This window comes from Aquarana catesbeiana, linkage group LG05 (genome assembly GCF_042186555.1).
Source record: "Aquarana catesbeiana isolate 2022-GZ linkage group LG05, ASM4218655v1, whole genome shotgun sequence".
Lineage (NCBI taxonomy): Eukaryota > Metazoa > Chordata > Amphibia > Anura > Ranidae > Aquarana > Aquarana catesbeiana.
This window is the reverse complement of record NC_133328.1, coordinates 591,375,533-591,398,389: the sequence shown is the minus strand read 5'-3', so window position 1 is coordinate 591,398,389 and position 22,857 is coordinate 591,375,533. Positions and strand designations below refer to the sequence as shown.

General features: G+C 42.0%; 1 protein-coding gene across 1 annotated transcript in view; it reads right to left on the bottom strand.

Moving 5' to 3' along the window:
• Nucleotides 1-273: 273 nt before the first annotated feature.
• Nucleotides 274-22,857, bottom strand: part of LOC141146079 (fibrocystin-L-like) — a 491,542-nt gene continuing 468,958 nt past the window's right edge. Inside the window, exons 74-80 of the mRNA XM_073632839.1 lie at nt 20,925-21,082; nt 13,012-13,144; nt 11,334-11,687; nt 5,492-5,643; nt 3,368-3,523; nt 1,970-2,126; nt 274-596 (exon numbers count right to left, since the gene is read on the bottom strand). Of these exons, the coding sequence (XP_073488940.1) occupies nt 274-596; nt 1,970-2,126; nt 3,368-3,523; nt 5,492-5,643; nt 11,334-11,687; nt 13,012-13,144; nt 20,925-21,082 (1,433 nt within the window). The remainder of the gene's footprint in view (nt 597-1,969; nt 2,127-3,367; nt 3,524-5,491; nt 5,644-11,333; nt 11,688-13,011; nt 13,145-20,924; nt 21,083-22,857) is intronic.

Below are 22,857 nucleotides of genomic sequence, written 5' to 3'. Positions count from 1 at the left end.
ACACTTGGGGGTACCATCATCTCTTAAAGGTACATACAATCACCTCTAGATGCCTACATTTGATACCTGTGTTCACTTTGCATTCACATGTTAGTGATACAACAGGTCTCAGCTGTGTTAGTTTTTGTCCTAATGCATATTACTACAATATTAGAAATTTTCATTATTATCTAAATTTTAATTATATATAAATATATTTAATCTATAACATTTTTGCATTTTAGGCTCTCACGGTAATGATAGAAATGTAACTCACCAGTGATACAATATGTCTTAAAGACTGCTCATAAACAGATTGGTGGTAATCAGTGTGACCACCAGTGCCAGCAGTTTCCGGAAGGGGCTGTAGATAGCTGAATTTCCATTATTGGGTACTAGAATTGGTGGAGCAGTTGCTTGTGGAGCAGTCGCTTGCGGAGCAGTTGCTTGCGGAGCAGTTGCTTGCGGAGCAGTTGCTTGCGCAGCAGTCGCTTGCGCAGCAGTCGCTTGCGGAGCAGTCGCTTGCGGAGCAGTTGTTGGCGATAAGGCTTTGGCATCGAATGATCTGGTCTGAGCAAAGACATTATTCAGTTCAAATTCCAGCTTGTATCCCTTACCTGTAACAGAAAGAAGAAAGGATTATAACAAGTTCATTATTTTCAACATAAAAGCTTTATAATAATAATAATACAAAAAACACAGATAAAGACAATGCAAAAGAGGTGCAGTGTACATTTTTGTGGAGACTAATTGGTTAATGTCTCACATCTGCTTTCAAACATTTTTGTTAACCCCCTGCTGGAAGTCGGCCACCAGTATTTTAAAAAAAAAAACAACCCTATACATACCTTTTATTCTCCTACACTCTTCAGGATGGTTTGGTGAGGTCACAGGTCCTTCCTCTTCTTCCTCAACAGTGGGTGGTCCTTCCTTAGTCCAGGAGGACTGTGAGACCAGCCTGCATTATGACCCCTCCCCCCCAGAAGGAGGTCCATGATAGCCTGGGCTTAGAAGAAGTGAATCGTATGACACTGGCAGAGGAGAAGTACTGTGGAGGACAGCTCAGCATTGAGGGTGAGTATTGCAGCAAACACTTATTTTTTAGATACTGGTTAACAGATATTATGTATTAATATCTTAACATCTAAAAAGTATTATATAGTAACAGATATTAATACATGGAGTTTCAATTTAAGGTTTTGATGGAGTTGGGAAAGGTTAGAATCTCCATCATGTTTTTTTATTCCTGTCCACACTGGGGACATTTCCCTTTACTTACTGTCTCAGAGGCACAAGAGACAGAAATGGATGGAATAGATGGCTCCCTATAAAGTAAACTACACAGGGAGTACAAAGAAAACCTGTGTTTGGAGAATTGTTCAATCATATGAGATTAATAGCCTCTGCTGTGTCCTGTGGGGGTTAGTAGGCGGAACCATAGGGCTCATTGGGACACACAGGAGCTAGACACTCTCGAAAGTGTTGTTTTGTGCAGAGACTATGAGGGACGATTTTTCTTCAACAAAGCAGTGTTAAGTTGGCCATACACTGCTAGAGTGTTGGCCGATTAAGAAGAATCAACCCAAATCCTAACAATGGATTGATAAAAGTTGATTTCTCAATTGACTTTTGTTGAAGAAAATGGGCTTAGAAATGCCATCTGAACAGCACCTGTAGCCAATCAGCTGCAGCACTGTTTGGGCACTAGTGGCTGTCAGTGGGGGGGATTTGTTCACCCATGCCATTTGTGTGAATGGAGGAATCTGTTAACTTTCATTGGTTCAGCCTGCAAGCTGAACGGAAGAAATCTATTAGTGTATGGCCAGGTTTAGGTGGTGCGGGCAGCAGGAAAGGTAATTATTTTATTTCCCCTTTGGAGATCAGTTTTTTGTGAACTTTCATTTTACAACAGGGTCACTTTAGTACCACTTACATGTAACTTAGCCCTTTAGATGCACACAGATGCAGAGATATGAAATGTTGCTCCTACCTGGTAAGTTGAGAACAAGGTCGGTGTAGTTGGCCCAGCAGCTGTCAAACAATATGGTAGTGTTCCCCGTCAGTCCATCGCTGGTGTAGGTATTATTTGCATATTTCAGTCTTGCTGTTAGTGACAATGAACTGCTGCTCACGGAAACGCAATTTCCCTACAAACAAAACAGTGCTGAAAGTTAAAGCTCAGCTCAAGGTAGAGATCAAAACTGTCCCCTGAATTACCTCTTTTCCTCCACAAAATGTCCTCAGTCTTCAAGGTTGAATGACACTGATATACAAAAAGTGAGCCACTGGCCTTACAGCAAGGAGCATTGGAGGGCAACAAAATAACAAAAAACAACCAAGGACAAATCCAAGCTCTACTTACCGACCAGCTTGAGACCAACCAAATTAACCTGTTTAACAGTATTCGTTAAAAACAGGGGTTTAGTCTGCACACATTTTCAAATGCATGCGTAAGCTACAGGCCCCACCAAGTCACCCTGTTACCTTTAGTTCCTATCTCTGACTAATGAGAGACTCCACAATGGAAGCACATGCATTCTGATGGGATAGATGGAGGGCAGATGGGCTGGAGGGAGCCCACCCCTCCTTAAAGGTACAGGGATACACTGAACACCCAGCATATAGCACCATGGCTGCAAAAGTGTCAGTGCGTTGCCTGACCTAAACAACAAGCATACAAAAAGTGAGCCGCTGCCTCCATCTATAACTGGCCTTACAGCAAGGAGCATTGGAGGTCAGCAAAATGACAAAAAACAACTAAGAAAAAATCCAAGGAAAAATGACACTGAGCCTCACTCAACCTAGAAGATGAAGGAAAGGCTGAGAGTGCAGGGTGTCAGGCTCCACCTCCTGAGCACAGTGCCTTGAACTCACAGTGTATTGATGCAGAGAGCGGTGCTGATGTCATCACTATCGCACTGTCCTCTGCATTATCCAGGATTGCCCACCACCAAAGCAGGCTGAAGAGGTAAAGGACCCCTCCCATTTCATAACCAGTTAGAAGAATCTAAATAAGGTAACTAAGGCAGCACAGTGACTAAGTGGTTAGCACTTCTACCTAGCAGCACTAGGGTTGTTGGTTCAAGGCACAACCTGCCTGGAGTTTGCATGTTCTCCCTGTGCCTGCATGACATGCTGGAAGCTTAATTGGTTCCTGTCTAAATTGGCGCTAGTATGTGTATGTATGAATGTGAAGTTAGGGACCTTAGATTGTAAGCTCCGTGAGGGCAGGGACTGATGTGCATGTAGAATATATGTAAAGAGCTCGGAAAATTGACGGCACTATATAAGTATCTGTAATAAGTGAAGAAGGCATAAAATACATATTTATGAATGAGCTTCTGATAACAGTCACAGTTTGTTACAAAAGAGCTTGAAGAGAACTTACATTGGAATCTACAGCCATTATAGATGGTTGTTGTGACAGCACCTGTCCCGGCAATCCAGCCACAGGATCACGGATTACTTTCAGCGAGGATACTGTAGCCAGATAGTTTCCAGTGGATGATGACTGGTTCCTGCTATCAACAGGCTGCGCCGCCACCTAAAAAGCACAACATTTCTTCGTCACAGTGTATTCCGGTACATCGCTGCCCTGTATATATTCATCTTGGCTTTACCTTTATAGACATTTAATGTACATGACATATTTTAACTGTAAATTAGAATTTCCCACTGCTCTACACTTTCTAATGAAGTTCTAGTCTTTCCTCTCTCTGGAAAAGTCTTCTTGATTGTTGCATATTTTTTGAGGAGTTACATTATAGTTACCTGGGTAAAAAATATACATGAATGATTGAGGTGTAAAAGACCATAAGGGTTCAGGTTTCTTTACACTGGTGCCTCAATGTGCCATTATTCTAAAGGCAAATCTATATTAGTTTTAGAGTGATGAGGGGTTAGAATAACCATCAGGTTGCTTTAAGAATGAGGGGAAATCCAAACTTTAGGGTTGTGACCAGAACAGGAAGACAGTCGGAATCTTCCAAAGGGGACATTTGTTCAGTGATAATTGTCCTGTTGTGGCTAGATAATAGAAAGTGAAGGGACATCTCTTGAAAGGAGCACTGATGGCAAATAAACTGATAGAGGTTAATCAATCTCTACTCTATTCAAAATAAAACATAAACGTTTTGGCTTGGTTTTGTCTTGGTTGTTTCCATATCTTTTTGAGGTGTCACTTATAGTTACCTGAGTATAAAATCTATATGCAACAGATCATAAGGGTTCAGGTTTCTTTACCCTGGTGCCTCAATGTGCCATTTTTAAAGCCAAAGTTTTCTGTAATTTTAGAGGGATGAGAGGTTAGAACCACCATCAGAGTTTCACTATGAATTAAAGAAATTCCAAAACTTTGAGTTGTGACCAGAACAGGAAGAGAGGGGACATTATCCAATTGGGACACTTGTTCCAATGATAACCATTCTGTTGTGTCTATATACTTAGACATGAAAGGAAATCTCTCCAATGGGACACAGATGGAAAATAAACTGATAGGGGTTAATCAATCTCTACTAATAACATTTTTGGCTTTAGATATACTTTAAATATTGTGTTCTTTGTTTGCATATTTTTTTGAGACACATTATTACTACCTAGGTATGAAATATACAGGGTACATGAATTGTTGAGGTGTGACAGACCATAGGGGTTTAGGTTTCTTTACAGTGGAGCCTCAATGTGCCATTATATTGTGAGGTTTCCCTGCAGTATACACAGACTAACTGACAATCTGTGGACCACCAATAATTGATTTAGTCATTACATAGGAAATCCTGACCTTCAGAGTGCACAACACTGTCATTGACAATCAGGTAACTGAGTGCATGCAGTGAAGCACTGAGTGCAGTTGATGTCAGTTTGGTAATCACTGACTGGTACAAGGCCATGTTGCAAAGTCCCAACTCTTATTAATTTTCGCACACAGGGATGGAGGCACCTCCGGTGCCTCATTTAAAGTCCCACTTCCCCCTTCCCCCTTTTTTCATGTTGCAAGGATGCCAGACCACCGCATCCCCAAACAGCTCCTCTATGGTGAGCTGTCTCAAGGAAAGTGATCACGCAGGGGACAAAAGAAGCGATACAACGAAAGCCTCTCTCAAGTCCCTGGATATTGACACCACCTCCTGGGAAACCCTGGCACAAGACCGATCGACATGGCGCACACTGATCCACCAAGGCTGTCAGACATCTGAGTCCAGAAGGACAACCATAGCACAAGAGAAGCAAGATCTGCAAGAGAAGAGAGCAGAGAAAAGAGCAGATCTGCAAATGCAGCAAGAGTGTTGCCTACACGTCTGCTCGGTATGTGGCAGAACATTCAGTGCCCGGATTGGTCTTAACAGCCACCTGCGGACACACTGTGGGCAACCAACAACCTGTTAGATGTCAAGGTCCTCTTTGAAAATGACGGACGAACATCATCAGCAGTTGATGTCAGATTGTTGATCACTGACTGGTACAGGGAGAGGTGACCAAACTCATAATTCATCAGTCAAACTACTGGTATTACCTGGCTCCAAGCTGCGTCAGTCGGAGGTGGCACAGGAGTGGACACTGACAGTGAAGAAACAGTGACATTCAGGTAACTGCTGAGACTTCCAGTGATTGCTGCTGATGCCAGGCTTTGACTCATTGACTGGAAATCCGAGTATGACAGTCCACCTATATAACGAGAATTTCTTATCATTGGGTTGTTGGCCTGTTACACATGCATACAACTGTAGATACGAGAACAATGTACAGTGCATAAATATCACAATGTTACTATGAACCAGGACTATAAATTGCATGTCCGCCCACTTAGTGGCAAAACAGTTTTCTGCATCACACAAGTGTGAATGAGCCCTGCTAGAAGATCTCTCCAAAGTAAAGGAATCCCTCTCCTATACAGCTGTCACCAGAATAAGTTTCCCTATTGGAAGGTTTCTTCTTTATTTGTGCTCAAGTCTCTTTTGGGGACACAGACAGCAATAAAAATATGACAGTTTACAACCCTTTCCTACTTTATTTAAAATAAAAAACTTCTTTAGATACACATTTATTATATTGTAGCTTACCCTTACTTAGATGTGATGGCTGCATTTGTTTTCTTTCTAAGACTTTCTTTCCTTTATTTTTTTAATCTGGTAATCTGGACAGTAAGTCTGTTGCTTTTCAACAGAACAAGCTCTCCTCCAGATGTAGCAGTTAGAGGGTTGAGACAAACCATTTACCACTGACAGGGGGGCTTACAATGATCATCTTGTAGGATAGGCAGTAGACACTCCTTCCGTGCTCACCACCTTGTTTGGAGCCAAGTGTGGGTCACATGGAGGGCCTACCCCGGGGTGGGTTCTTTTGGGTTACGCTAAGCACCTTGGGTACCTTTTTGCTTTGTGCCATCTTCATCAATGCCCTGGGACAAGGCTCAGGCTGCTGTGGGGGAATAGTCGACCTTTAGATGGGTCTCTACTCTTATGCCCTGTATACACGGTCGGATTTTCCGACGGAAAATGTGCGATCGTCGGAAATTCCGACCGTGTGTAGGCTCCATCGGACTTTTTCCATCGGACTTTCCGACACACAAAGTTTGAGAGCAGGCTATAAAATTTTCTGACAAGAAAATCCGATCCTTTAAATTCCGATCGAGTGTAGACAAATCCGACGGACAAAGTGCCACGCATGCTCAGAATAAATGAAGAGAGGAAAGCTATTGGCTACTGCCCCGTTTATAGTCCCGACATACGTGTTTTACGTCACCGCGTTCGGAACGATCAGATTTTCCGACAACTTTGTGCGACCGTGTGTATGCAAGACAAGTTTGAGCCAACATCCATCGGAAAAAATCCATGGATTTTGTTGTCGGAAGGTCCGATCAATGTCCGACTGCGTGTACAGGGCATTAGAGGTGAATGTACTCCATCTACATTGCACTGCAACTGTTCTCCAGTTAACTCTCCGTTCCCCGTGACTATGTACACTTTCTCTATAGTCTGCATTTCAGAGGAACACGCTGAGCCTTTGTCCACATCCACCTGTCCAGCATTTTCCACTACTACTCCCCACTAGCGCAGGGTGGGCCCCGCCCTGCACTCTGCGCGGGCTCCACACGTGTACTTTACTTAAGTCTTGAACTTCCATACCTCTGCACAGGATGGGAGCCTCCGTGGCATAAATCCGCTCCTGTTGTTCTGGGGGACAGACTATAGACAGAAGGAGTGCCGACACCATCTCCCTCACTGCTAAAGGTCATATAATAGGTACAGGCTACCGAGAGGCTGTTTAACTTCCGTTACCCTAAGCAACTACTTGTGTCTTCACACTACTCTACTCCACACTGATGTCTTCATACCGCAGTGTCTTAAGACACTGACACTAACTATATGTGTGCAGGTTACTTGCAATACACCCCTTTCAGTAACTTCAGATCAGGCAAAGACAATGTTTTAATACCGTACTCAAGAAAAGTTTGAAATGAACATTTCAAAGTCCAACATACAAGAGCAGGATTTTCCTACGTCCTTACTCCTAACTACAGGTTTGTGATTCCCCAGCATACCTGCAAAGGTGAAGTCCAGCAATTATAGTCCTTCAAAGGCACTCTAATGCAAATGTAAGTTCTGCGAAGGATCACCTCCTTCTGCTCCTACGGGTTTCATTCTTCCCCCTGTCTCACTTATAGGTCCCGGTTTCAGCTTTTTTTCTTTTGAGCCCTCCACAGGGAAGATCCTCAAACCCCACCACTACCTCTCTGGGGGGCTCAGGCCTCTCTGCTCAGGGCTCACCACCTCTCCTCTCGTACCGGACCCATATTTATATCTCACAGAATTAGAGGGCCTGACCCAGAGAAGAACCCGCCAAAAGACCAAAAAACCTTGAAAAGGCATTAACTTCTAACTTCCTGAATGGGGCAACACCAATATGGCCATTTCAACCCGCGTACAAGCTTTTTTTTACTTATGTAAGACCTTTATCTCAAAAGAAAAGCAACTGTTGCTGTAACAGCTTGTGTAACTGCAGTGTGAGCTGGAGTTTGGCTTCAATTTGTTATTGTATCTAGATCTCCTAGTACATCTAACACTTCTTTCCCCCCCATACGGACAATGCTGGGATCCAGAGGTGCCTTTGTGCTCATGACAAGCTGCAATAGATTACATTGTTGGCTTGGGGTGTACAGAAATAGTGCCTCAAAGCCCAACTGAACTTTCAGTTTAAATCAGCTAAAAATATTCTAGGGGCATCGAAACAAAAAGTGCTCAAAGTCTCATGTTCCATGGTTATGCAGCGAGCAAGTGTAGGTGTGATTTGACCCATAGAGTTTCCCTTTGTGTTTCACACTAAACTGTATCACATAGATGTAAACCAGCAACATGGGAAAGAATAGGATTCTACTTGATGTGCATTTTCATGCAGCAAAATGCAAGAGTTTTGCTGCATCGGAACAGACATGTTGCTGAGTCTGAACTATACCCCTGCCATCAGTAAAACTCAAGATCTCAGCTGATTGGAGAGTTCTAACTCTGAATATGCTGGGGGGCATCAGACCAGTGAATAGAAGCCACTGCTTCTATGCAGAGAGCAAATGCCCTTCTCTGCAGCATGCAGGGGACAGGCTTTTCTACATAGGCTGTGAATGCTTTCTAATGACAACAAGCTATAACGTATACTATATACCTTTATACTATGCCTAAACTAAATTAAAATATCAGTGATATTCACATCTGCCAACTCTGTTGCATGAAAGCATGCATGTTAATGCGTCTTATGGTGCACATTAACATAAACTGTGTTATGGCAGCCTATTCATTGTTTAATATTCTTCCAAAGCACCAGAACAGACCGAAAAAGTACTTTCACTTTTTTTTGCTGACACATGGCACACAGTAGTGCGTAATCATGTGTCACGATGCACTGCAACGCGTGTGCTTTCTGGAAGTGTGTTCATTTTGAATAGCACCCCAATGCACCAAAATGCATATGGTGCATTCCCACAACACAATGATGTGAATCTAGCCCTGTGTTTCTCAACTCCAGTCCCCAAGGCGCCCCAACAGGTCATGTTTTCAGGATTTCCCTCAGATGAAACGGCTGTGGTAATTACTAAGTAGACGTGTGCGATTAGTTTTGTACAAATCGAAAATTCGTACAAATCTCCGGAAATTCGTACAATCGTACGAATCCGAAATACGAATTTTTATGCATACGAATTCTGTACGAAATACGAAATTTTTACGAAGTTCGTAATTGTTGCGAAAAGTTAACGAACCTAAAAGTTAAAAGAAGTCAGCACAGCACAGGGATGGTGGGAACCCCTCATAATGGGCACAGCGGGTGTACAGACCTGGGAACTCAGCACAGGGATGGTGGGAACCCTATGGGAATTTTTATGCTTACGAATTTTATACGAAATACACAATTTTGTTAACGAATTTCAGAATTTCGGATCCAAATTCCATTATAGCAGAAACGTGACTGGTGTTTTGTTCACCAATCAGAGGAAGTCAGCACAGCACAGGGATCGTGGGAACCCCTTATAATGATAAATTCATCATAACAAACTTTCGTTATTTTACGAAAAGTTTACGAATCTAACGAAATTTCGTATTTCGTACGAATCTGAATTGAATTTCGGACAAGAATTACGAAATACGAATTAATTTTCGTATGAAACGGAACAAAAGGAAACAAATTTATTGACGACGCACATGTCTATAATATATAAGGCAGTGAAACTGATCAAATCACCTGTGCAAAATATTGGAAATCCTGAAAACATGACCTATTGGGGCGCCTTGAGGACTGGAGTTGAGAAACACTGATCTAGCTCAAAGTAGTAGAGGTGCTGACGACTGAGATATGATTTACATTAATGTTTAACACAATACATTGCAAAAACTAAATAAATAGAAATAAAATGAGTATTAAACTCAAAAACATAAATTGCAGTTTACCAGTTCTTAAATGTGGTGGCTGCTATAATTTATTTTTATTTTATTTTTTTTTAAGATTTATTTTCTTTATTTTTACCTGATGATCCAGCTAGTAACACACTTCCTGTCTTATGCCGCGTACACACGAGCGGACCTTACGGCAGACTTGGTCCGGCGGACTGGAGTCCGTCGGACAATTCGATCGTGTGTGGGCTCCAGTGGACTTTTTTTCCCAAAAGTTTGACGGACCTAGAAATGAAACATGTTTCAAATCTTTCCGACGGACTTGAGTCCAGTCGAAAAGTCTGCTCGTCTGTATGCTAGTCCGACGGACAAAAACCGACGCTAGGGCAGATATTGGCTACTGGCTATCAACTTCCTTGTTTTAGTCCGGTCGTACGTCATCACGTACGAATCCGTCAGACTTTGGTTGATTGTGTGTGGGCAAGTAAGTTTATTCGGAAAGTCCGTCGGAAAGTCAGTCGAAAAAGTCCGCCAGACCTAGTCTAGTCTGTCGAAAAGTCCACCCGTGTGTACGCGGCATTAGAGTGTCTCAACTCCAATTGCGAGAGCAACCAAGACGCCTTTGGACAGCACATTGACAGTCTGCGGAGAGGACTTAGATGGACTTGACTAACAAAATAAATTCCAGGTAACATGTTTTAAGCTGTTACAAAAACATGTTTATTTTACTTTTGAGAAACCAGTAGGAGATGACTGCTGTAAGCACCCCTGTCAGTCTTAAATGGTTTGTCTCAACACTCCAACTGCCATTTTTGCTGGACAGCTTGGTCGGTTAACGGAAGCTGAGAAATAACAAACTTACGGGCAGGATCGCTAGGTGATAATAAAGGAAAATAGGTTAAAAAAAAGAAAACGACTGCAACCATCACACCTAAGAAATGGTAAGCTGCAACATATTTTTGTTTTTGGGTTCAATGCTCCATCCAAAAAATGTAAATACTGCACTCCAGGTCTTAAATATGGTTCACAAACGCCCTTCACAGCAAGCCAGAAAAGGCAGTATACACAAGGCCCTACATACAGTATATGTGCCATGAGAAAATTATTTAAAGATGCATTTAATTTGCCAAAGGTGTGCATCTAAGCTACAGTGGTTTTTAATAATACTGCACGAGGGGAATGAGATCCACTATACTACACCACCATCGTGGCACATTTATTATGCATAAGGTGATTGTAGCCGTATACAAGCACTTATAAGAACAAATGTGAGTACTTTTTGTGATACTTTAATTTGCACTAAGTTTATTTTCCAGGACAAACTTTTGCAAGATCAACTCCCTTCTTGGAGTAGTAAAAAATGTTTTTCTTAGGAATTGAAATTGTTTTCCAAAACTAATTTCCAAAAAGAATTACAATCCTAGGGACATAACCCATCCTATCATTGTATTTAAGGAACGCCCTTTGACCTTTCTTTACCTGTGGAGTTGTTGGAAGTTGAGTTTGTCTGGTTTGCAGGCGGATCCGAGATCTCCACAGAGACACTGAGGCCCCCTGCTGCTCTCTTCCTTCGTCTGGATCCCTCCGGAATGATCTTTGTGATACGAATTTTGCTGGCAGGAATCTTCAGGAAGAGTGCCAGGTTCCTGACAAGGTTCTCCCCATAAAACTGATCTACTGTCATTGCAGGCAGGTTAAAGGCAATAACAATGAGGGGAGATGTGCGTATTTCCACTGGGGAGGATCCTCGGACCAGGACATACAGCATGTTGTAGTCTCTGTCAAAGAAGTTTTCTCCAAGCACAGAAGAGCTCAGCCGTGGCATATACTGACCTTTTAAACAGATAACAAGATATAGAACTAGTTAAAATGTTGTCTATGGTTTTCTAATGCAAATTTTTTTTTTAGCAGAGATAAGTGTGAACTGCTTTGTATGGGTTGGAGTTAGGGGCAGATCAGGCTGGTTCCCTCACACACAGCAGTTTGTTCATTTCAGATAAACATCTCTGAGATTAGAAATGATTATTTATTAATAAATAAATAAATGATTAGTTCTGGTGAACTGGATGATCCATGGTTCATCTAGAGTAGTGTGCTCCGGGAACCAATAAGTTAGAGCAGTAGGTGCAGCGGGAACCCCTTGCAGTAGGAAACCTGTGATCAAGGGACATGACCTTCAATCACCTGGTGGGAAGGAGTGTGAGCTTTTAGTGCAGCAGGATGGGCAGGGATCGCATATCACAGTAGTTTCTTAGTAGGGCAGCAATGTCACTTAGGTGCAGGACTGGCGCAACCATAAGGCAGTTTAAGGAGCCACCTTAGGGCACCAGGATGGACGGGGGGGGGGCGTAAAATCTGAATCCCCTGCCACTTGCCTGCAGACACATGCTTTTAACACATGCATGGCCGCTATAGAGGCTGGGAGTGTGTGTACTTTTTTAAACCTGACGGAGGAGGCTTTCAATGTGGAAGTGATACAAGTGGCTGTGGAGTCGTGATGCCCCCCCCCCCCCCCCCCCCAATGTTCACCGGGCCCAGTGCAATCATGGCAGGTGTCGCTTGGAAGAGTGACAGGAGCTCAACAGACCTACATCCACTAAGTCTTCTTCCTGTACACAGACTAGGGAGTGATATGTATGATGTCACTTCCTGGTCCTGAGCTGTCAATCACTGGGATTAGTGCTTGGTGAAGCGGCTGATAGAGCACTAACTCTGTGTATTAACAATTCTGTCTCAGTTACTAATACAGGAAAGGTTACTGATTTTCTAATTAGCTGATCTTGTAACCCAAACTATCAGAGTGATTTTTTTGTCCACATCTGCCCTGCTTTATGATAACTGAGGGTCAGCAGTAGCTATGCTGTATCCCTGGTCCCCTTTAATTATTGTTTCACCAGAAATATCTTCTGGGTCACTGACCTTTGAACAAGTACACAGATTAGAGTTGTGGCATCACATTGCCTTCACTTGTATACCTCTTCCAGGACAACGACTAAACGTATTGAAACCAGCATATCAGTGTGACAGCCAGGCTTCTAGCATCTTCACACAGAGGTCAGAGGTCCACCACATTTGCTTCATGACAGATTTCCTCTTATGCCACCATAATGCTGCATGCATTGTCAAAGTATTAATTATCACACATACACTGATTTACCTTGGTAGGTTGGCTCTTTGAGAGTGAAATCAGAAGATCCCTTCCATTCTATATTAGTTGGGTTTATATAGACACTGTTCACATAAACATCCAGACGCTGGGGAGTTGAGAAGTAGATTCCAGCACGAACAGACTAAAAAAAAAACAGATATTAGTATGAGAATCTGAGCTATCTGATAGGACAGTAATTAGATGTAAAAATAAAAGATGAAGATCCTTCAAAGAACTCCCTTGTCATAGAGATTGTCTAATTTGCAAGTTCTAGTTTAGTCTAATTCTTGTTTTTCCTAAATAGAAGTTCAAAATTGTTTCCAAGGGCCTTTTGACGAATCCAGCGATATCACAGGTCCTTCTTCCACTGCTATACGGAATGGTACTTGCAGTATGTGAAGCTGTGTAAGTGCTATGCAGTGCTGTAATGCTCTAGGCCCAGGGGGCCCCATGACAGCCTGGGCTCAGATGAAGGGGTTTAAAGGACTTTAGCCATCATTCAACCATGAGGACTGAGGACAGCTAGTGATTTCTAGGGATGGAAAATAGTTACTGATGTGGACAGTGTTGGATTTCTCATATCTTTTATCTTGTAATTGGCTATTTTTTTGTCACAGGATCTCACCGCCCCAAGGGGCACTCCAATGCGTATGTGCTAAGCGATGTGCCATTACATTGCTTAGCCAACAGCTGCCACCCGCAGTATCTGTACCATGGGTGGGTGACAAGTGGTTAAAATGTAACTTTAACTTTGTGTCACACCTCGGAAGGCAGAAGTGGTGATATTATCTAGTTTGTAGACCTTTATTCCCCATTTGTTGGATTATGCCGGCAATATCTTCATCAGCTATTCTCAACCAGGGTTCTGTAGAACCTTAGGGTTCCTCAAGAGGTTGCTAGAGGTTCCATGAGCTGTGGCTGTATGACCTCTGTTTTGATGATGTCTGCATAATTCTGAAGCCAGCATCACTTGGTAGAGCAAGAAGCATGACACCAATGATTTTATTTTAGCCGTCTAGAATGGTGCTGTGTAAACCACCAATGTAAGATGCATTTTTTTCAAATGGTCACCAACAAATTACTTTTAGCAGGGGTTCCGAGACGAAAACATTTTTTATGTGTTTCTCTGGAGTAAAAAGGTTCAGAATGGCTTGTCTTCATTGAGGCTTCAAAAACGTGTAGCACACCTCCTGTGTCTAAAGAAATACTCTTTATTCAGTATGGGAAGATGTTCAATTAGGGTGGATAAAACACCCGGAGGCCCTTTTTAAACGTGGCTACTATATACGTTTGTAATAATTATTAAAATATTTTGTAAATATACATTTCCCTCTTTCGGGTAGTGTAAATTTCACTGTCCTTTCCTTTTTATAAATGCAGTCTTTCTTTTAAGACATTGTATTTTAATTTTCTTCCCCTCGTTTGTGTCCCACTTCTTTGGTTATCTGTATTGTTGGGATCTTTTGGCAGAATGGACCTTCATGGTATGGCATGGACAGGGTTCATGTCTACTATTCAAACTAGTGTGGAATCATGTAAAAAGGATGATGGTAATCTTACTCTGTATTTGGGTAGAATCCAGGGTTTGCTTAAACGCAAATCCCACCTTTGGCATTTTGAGTATTCCCAGCAATATATTAGGGAGGATTTTAATCCCCAAGGATTGCGTCTTCAGACCTTAGCTACCATTAAAAATCCTACTGAGGCTTTTAGGAAATCCTGGGAACAGGTTCCTACAACTAGCAGTAGGCAGTTGATGTTATTATTGGTGGAGAACCACACTACTGATATGGATCTTTTGGATAAAGAGATTGATTCCCTTAATGCCTAGTATGCACATGTTTTTGAACTATCCAACTTCAACACTAAATGGAAAGAGATTAGAGAGAGATTGGAGACTATGAATAGGGATATTGTTGTAAAAAAACAAAAGAAATTTAATATGGACAAATTGGCCTTCTCGCAAGGCTATGCCTACAAATGGATGGGTAGAGGTGGGGGTGGCAGGGGACGTGGGAGGAGACCTAATTCGACAGCGCAATCTAGGAATGAGGAAACTACTGAATCTGATTCATCATTATCTACTTCTTCCTTTTTCTCAGGCACAGAGTCGCTCATCTGGAGCACCAACACCACGTTCTAACAAATGTACTTCAGGTGGTGCATCTTCACCATCTGACCCTAAACATAAGAAGCGTCCTGAGATGTCATCCCGGATGAGGGAACAGGTTACAGGTAGTAACTTAACTCCCGCATTGCAGGGAATACTATCTAGGGGGATCCCTTTAGATCCCGCCCTGGCCCTTCAGGAGGCCAAGAAGCAGGGGAGTGCCTCTGTATATCATCCATTCAATCCTCAGAATCCAGTAGCCAGTCCGAGCTCAACATCATAAATCTAACTATTATTAAACTCAGCTCGGCACAAAGGTCCATATTACAATTGGAATTGAGCTTTTGCCCAGCCCAATCAATCAATATATCAGAAACTATTAAGGACCTCTATCTTTTTGCTCGTAGACTGACCTACAGATTTATGTTTGACTCGAAATGAAATAACAAAAAATTGGAAAAAGGAGCTTACCAAACAAGTTAAACATTTCACAATGGAAGAATGCCAAGCCTTTTAGGGACCTCATGCTCCTTTATGAGGAAAGTAACCCGCATGATCCTGTTCCATCTTCGGGTATTGTGGCGGAGAGAGCTGTCCCTTTTGCCAGCAATTATATAAGTACTCCCTTTAAACTAAAGTCCCATCATTTCCCAGATCTATCTGCCACTCCTAAAATATGGGCTTTTTTGCAATTAATCAGAGATTTGAAGTCCCAACGGTGGGATAGAGTGGAGAGAAATATTTCCAGTGAACAACAAGAGGCTCTAAAATCCTTGCAATTACGTGATGACATCGTCATAAAACCCTCGGACAAGGGTGGGAACATCGTTCTGATGTCCCACCCCCAATATCAAAGAATGTGTATTAACATTTTAAAAAACCATGAATGTTACTGTAAAATTGATTCACAACAAACACTACGTGTTCTTTGTACAAATGCCTATCTTAAAGGATTGATTGACCAAAAAACCTTAGAGTACCTGATCCCCAAATTTCCAAAATTGGCTACCTTCTACGCCCTCCCTAAGATTCACAAGAGTCCAAAAAATCCCCCTGGGATTTTCTGGAAACAAATCTTTAACGGAAAAGGCTAACAGACATGTGGACTCATTTTTAATGCCACATGTCACTTGCCTTCCATCTTACATTCCGGGCACACAGGACCTGTTGAGACATATAGAGGGGACTCATGTTTCCCCGGGTGCCCTGCTCGTAGCTGTGGATATAGAGGCTTTGTACTCTAGTATCCCGCATGAGTGGGGCATCCTGGTGATCAAGTCCTTTCTAAAAGAGCAGGATCATACCACCTGGTCACACAATGTATTTATTCTGGATCTACTTAGATTTATACTTACCAGAAATCATTTTGTCTTCACGAATCAAATCTACTTACAAAGGCAAGTAGTGGCAATGGGCACTTGTTTGCCCCGGCTTATGCCAATTTATAGTGGTGGTATAGAGGTAGTTGTTCTCCGATGAAAGATTTGTGCCCTATTTGAATCATGTACAATTTTGGTTTCGGTTCATTGACGATCTCCTGATTGTGTGGACAGGGTCTAGAGATGAACTGTTGGGGTTTCTCGATGCCCTTAACATCAATGATTTCAATTTGAAATTTACACACACATTTAATGATGTTTTTGGATTTGTTAATTTGTATTGATGAAAATGGTTACATCACTACTGATTTATATCGTAAGCTGAGCTGGGGGAATACTATCTTGCACGCCCAAAGTTCTCACCTTGCTCCACTCATCAGAAGCATACCATATGCGCAATACCTGCGTCTTCAGAGGAATTGCTCATCTGAAGAAGATTTCTTTCGTCAGTCTGATCTTTTAAGATCAAGACTATCTGACAGGGGATATTCTAGAACTTTGTTGAGGAAAGCCTTCAATAAAGCTAGAATAAGGCCCAGAGATGAACTCCTATTCAAAAAAACTTCTAAAACTGAAATCAACACAGTGATCTCTAATCATTGGCACCTTTTAGCCGAAGATTATACCCTGGCTAAATACGTACGTCCTACCCCTTGATGAGCAGCCATTACCAACCCAAATCGGAGACCTTATCTCGCCCCCGTAAGGGAACCTACTGCTGTGGTAGATGTAGCCGCTGCCCATGGATCTGTGAGGGCGCTGGCATATATCTACCTAATGGTCAATGGTTCCAGTCGGGACAATATGCTGATTGTGCTACTCATGGAGTGATTTATTTGATGACTTGTCAATGCCATGGATTTTACATAGGCAAGACCATTCATGAGCTCGGATTAAGGATGAGGGATCATCTTTATTATTCCAGTGGAGGTAAAATTGTGACACCAATCACTCGACACATAGGTTTACTTCACAGATTTGATAATTCAGTGATTTCATTTTTTGTATTTGAAGCTGTCTCCCCTAACCCCAGGGGTGGCGACTGGGACAATGCTATCTTAAGGGCCGAGACTTATTGGATTGAAAGGCTCTCTGCTCTTAATCCCCCAGGGATTAATGAGGTCAACTCCTACAGACCTTTTTGTAGGCCTTGATCCCATGGGACCAATCGGTATCCCGTAGGACTTTATGGCGCTATTCCTGTCTCTCATCATAAAATTCTCAAAATTGTTGGTTGTTCTTTCTATTGAAAGCCACCATTCTCTTTCTATTCCACTTTGTCAGTGGTTCTAGCTTTATGATACCCGAATTTGTGGATACTGCGATATTGTAGGGCTAGAATTTTATATAAACAATGGTTATCTGGACACTTTGATATTGAACCCACATAGTTAATATTATCTAATGGATTAATATATATTTTTGTATTTTTAGATTAATATAATTCTTTATCCCCTCTTTTTCCTTCAATTATATACCTCGGCTTTGTATCCTTGTGAATAGGGGTGATTACTCCTCATGTCCGACTTCCTGTTTTTTTTTTTTTAGGTCTATTTCTCTTGGGCGAGTGTGTGATACCCCATCCTCCTGTCTTCTGTGCTATATCCACTAGATGGCGCACACAGATATCAGACTTGTGGATGGGCCGACATTTTTGTTTTTTGTGTTTAACACTTCCAAATCGTCGTGCAGTACTGTGCATGTCCACATGCACAGTCTGGAGTCGTATCCATTGATGTCATATTGCGGCACCTCGGCGCACGCTATTGACGTTTTAACGGATAGGAATCAGGTGTATCTTATGGTATTTAAGGGGAATTGATTTCTCAGATGTTCCCTGTGGCAGCTTGCATGGCGGTGGAGAGACATTCTGTGGAGTTGATTGACTGGTATGTGTTTTGCTATAGGTGTTGGTATGATCTCTATGATGTGTTCCTGTATGAACCATTGTCTAAAGATATGTTTTTCCACATATCCTAGTGGATCTTGTGTTTGTCTGAGATCCTGTGTAATACTTCATTGTGAACATTCTTTGAAGCTTGATATCATGCTTTGAGATCTCTTATGCCGTGTACACACAACCGGACTTTCCGGCAGAAAAGGTCAGACGGAATGATTCCAATCGTGTGTGGGCTTCATCTGACTTTTTTTTTTCTAAAATTCTGATGGACCTAGAAATAGAACATGTTTCAATTCTTTTAGACGGACTCAGTTCCTATCGGGAAAACTGTTCGTCTGTATGCTAGTCCGACAAACCAAAAACCAACGCAAGGGCAGCTATTGGCTACTGGCTAATGAACTTCCTTTTTCTAGTCCCGTCGTACGTCATCGCATTCTAAACGAACGGACTTTGATGTGATCGTGTGTAGGCAAATCCGTTTCAACGGAACTCATGTTGGAAAGACCGTCGAAGTTTATTCTGAAGGATATTCCGGTCGTCTGTACGCGGCATTAGATAGGTTGGTGTTTCTTTTAATTACTCTCATTAGGATTAGATCTGCGCTAAGACGTTTCAATCATTCTAACAATAAGTTTCTTTAATGCTCTTTATATATTATATAGAATTCATATGGCTTTAGATGGTTCCTTGGATTATTTCCATCTACACCTGACTTCAGTATCCACTTGGATAACACACTCTCTCCCCGCCTAATTACATGCTCTGTTTAGTGAAGACTCTGTATGTGTGTATCACTAATTGAAATGCTTTGATTGTATTCTTTGAATTTAATTATCTGAATTACAATGGTTGTGAGATAGATTTCTCCACCCTATGAACTTTCCAAATATTAGTTTTCTATTTTTTTAAATATTTTCTTTTTCATGCAACAGTCTCTTTATGTGAGTTCACTTTTCCTGGTTCCCGCACTCGCCCGGGAGATTTTTGGCCTTCTATAGGTTCTTAATTTTAATTTATCCTTTGTTTATTATTTTTTAGATTATTCTCAACTGGTATTAATTAATTATGAATTGTACATTTTTAGTTCCATGCTGGAGAAATAAAATAATAAAAAATATATGTATAAATATATAGTAATGAATAACCTAATGGGCTGAAATAGGTTGGGGATGGTGGCATGGAACTTGTGACTGTTCTGTGTGTTTTTTTTTTAATTTGGTTTAGTAATTATGTTTTTTGCTAAGCTCCTCCTCTCTCTTCCACCCATAGTCCTTTAAATTGTGTACATGGATACCGTGATTACATGACTTGAGAAGGAGCATGGTGCAAAACACATTGGCATAGCAACGTTCTGGGTGATCACGGTGCGTTCCACTTGCGGTTCGTCCGTTACAGTGTTCTATCAGAATACCGCTACTAATCAGAAAATGTAACAGAAGTGACGTTCCTACCAAACATGTTGCTACACCCAGCCAAGTCTACCATTTCACACTCACCTTTTATACTGAAATACAGTATTTTTACATCTGTGACACTGTTTTGATGTTGCATTTGAAAAGCAGCTACCAGCCTGCAGTCAGAAGGTGTTGATGGCCATCCTGGTACACCCCGCACTGCTCAGTGCCAAACTGATTTGGCACCGAGGGACATTTTTCAACAACCTCACTCGATCGCGGTGAAATAGTCTATTTTAGTATATAAGGTGAGTTGACCACTAAAAGACTTGGCTGGGTGTAACAAGATGTTGGCTGCTGCCTTCATGTTCTGTCAGATTAGGAACCCTATTGAAATGCATAGCGGCCATGTTGGAACGCATAGTGCATGCGCAACAAGCATTTTTTGTTTGCAACGTCACTTCCATTGCATTTTCTGATGGGTAGCGGTATTCTGCTAGAACAACGGCTACTCCCCAACCTGATCGGTATCTGGCGCGTCCCTCTGACGTCATCTTCCGCATCCGAAGGTGGAGTGCTGCAGCCCCGTACAAAGGAATTCCATTCTTCCAGCAGATCCATCCCAGCGGCTCCTCTGGTTGGAAGCCACTGCCCAGCACACAGTGCTTTCTAAAGAGTGATTTCAGCGGTTCACTCATTGTGGAGACTTAACAGCCGAGGGTTCATTACACCATTTCTAACAGCCGGCAAGTAGCCTTATAACTTCGCACCTGATGTGGCTCGGATGTTTTTGCCTTTGCTACACCACAGTGTACTTTTATATCTGTTGACAGCACTACAAACCTGTGCATATGCCAAATATTTGAAGTTTTATATGGCTTAAAAACTCTTGATGCTTACAATAATTACTCCAGTGGAATCTATTGTCTTATGGTATTAGCACTGCAATCCGCAATCAGTGCATGGACATACTTTAGAGTTCCAAGTGCTTTTATAAAGGTTTTTTGATGCTGAAAATTCTGTGTAAGCGCAGGGGCAAAAAAATTCTTATGCATCCTATTTACCAAAGTCAGCCTTAAAAGTCAATAAGGGAGACATCATCCTCAAATTGTACATAATCCACTTGCCGGTGAACTTACTTTGGTGTCATCTGTGTTGAGAAGCTTAAGGCGCATTGTCTGGGGACTGGTGCTTGTGAAAAAGATATCAAATGACTTATTTGTTGCCACTATGGAGTGAAACAAAGAAACTCTTTTTTGACAGGTATATCCACTGCACCAGCCATGGTCTTGGGGCCCTGTAAGAAGAACAAAACATTGATCTGTATGGGTAACCAACACAATACACAAAGTTGGAGATGCCATAAGCACAGCAAGTTTTATATTTTAATTAGATTCCAACTTTCATATTTAAGCTGACATCTTCCAAGGCAGTTTTTATTCTGATTGGTGGCTATAGGGAAACAATCACAGCTCTCAGCAATTAATCTTTAATGCATGAGATCTGCGGAGAACAGATTATTTGTTTCATTTTATCATCAGAGTGTAAATCTTAGAGAGACATTAAAGCGGTTCTTGAACCTATAAACAAAAATGTAACTGCAACTGTAGTTGCTGACTTTGAATAATAGGACACTTACCTATCCAGGGATCCAGTCTATCCTCACCCAAGCCATCCCTTCGGCTGTCTTCGGGTCCAGGCACCGGCATGTTTACTTTGGGAAGCTGGCTGTGACTGCTTCACAGCCGGCTTCCCACTGGTCATGCATGAGCCAGCTGCACTTTGTGCATGGCCCTGCAGCCTTCTGGGACCTGTGACATGTCCCAGAAGGCTGCGGGTGAAGGGGAGGCAAACTCAGATTGCTGGGATGACCAGAAGTGGGAGCAGGTACCTGGCAAAACCAGGCACCTGTATTCCCCCCAAAATATAAAGTGGCAAAAAATAAAGAGGAGCGGAAGGAGGAAGACAGGCGGAACTTCCCTTTTTGAGTGAAATTCAGCTTTAATGGGCCTAATCATGGGATTCAAAATCCCATGAGCTTGTGCTCCAATACAATAACTGTATGCTTGCCTCAGTATTCAAAGGCTTCCATACGAAGGCCCAATGGTACCACTAACACCAGAAGTTAGAGAGTCATGTATTATTTCCATCTTTGGGGGCACTAGCTAACAAGCAGACCATTTTCTTTCAAAGTCTATTTTAATCTGCAAGATTAATTTAAAGGAAAGCAATACTGATTCTCTGCTAGTGTGAGAAAAACAGTAGGAAAAATTATTATTTGATCCCCTGCAGATTTTGTAAGTTTGCCCGCATACAAAGAAATGAAGGGTCTATCATTTTTATTATAGGTGTATTTTAAAGCAAAACATGACTTAGTACTTGGTATAGAAACCCTTGTTTGCAAGCACAGAGGTAAGATATTTCTTGTAGTTGGCTACCAGGTTTGCACACATCTCAGGAGGGATTTTGGGCCACTCTTCTTTAAAGATTGGCTCCCTCCATAAATTTCTATAGGATTAAGGTCTGGGGACTGACTAGGCCACTTTTCATAACCTTAATGTGTTTCCTCTTGAGCCACTCCTTTGTTGCCTTGGAGGTATGCTTTGGGTAATTGTCATGCTGGAAGACCCATACACAACCCATCTTCAGTTTTCTAATTGAGGGAAGAAGGCTCTCATCCAAGCTTTTACAATATGTGGCCCGTCCTTTGACCCATTAATGCGGCAAAGTCAGCACGTACCTTTAGCAGAGAACAGCCCCAAAGCATCATGTTTCCACCTCCATGCTTGACTGTGGGGATGGTGTTCTTAGGGTCATAGTCTGCATTTTCTTCCTCCAAACAAGGCGAGTTGAGTTACATTCTGAACTCATCTGACCACAGCACTTTCTCCCAATCCTTCTCTGAATCATTTAGATGTTCACTGGCATGACTACATGTGCCTTCTTGAGGAGGGGAACTCACCGTATTTGGAGGAAGAAAAATGCTGACTATGACCCTAAGAACAGCATCCCTACAGTCAAGTACAGAGTTGGAAACATTATGCTTTGCAGCTGTTTCTCTGCTAAAGACCG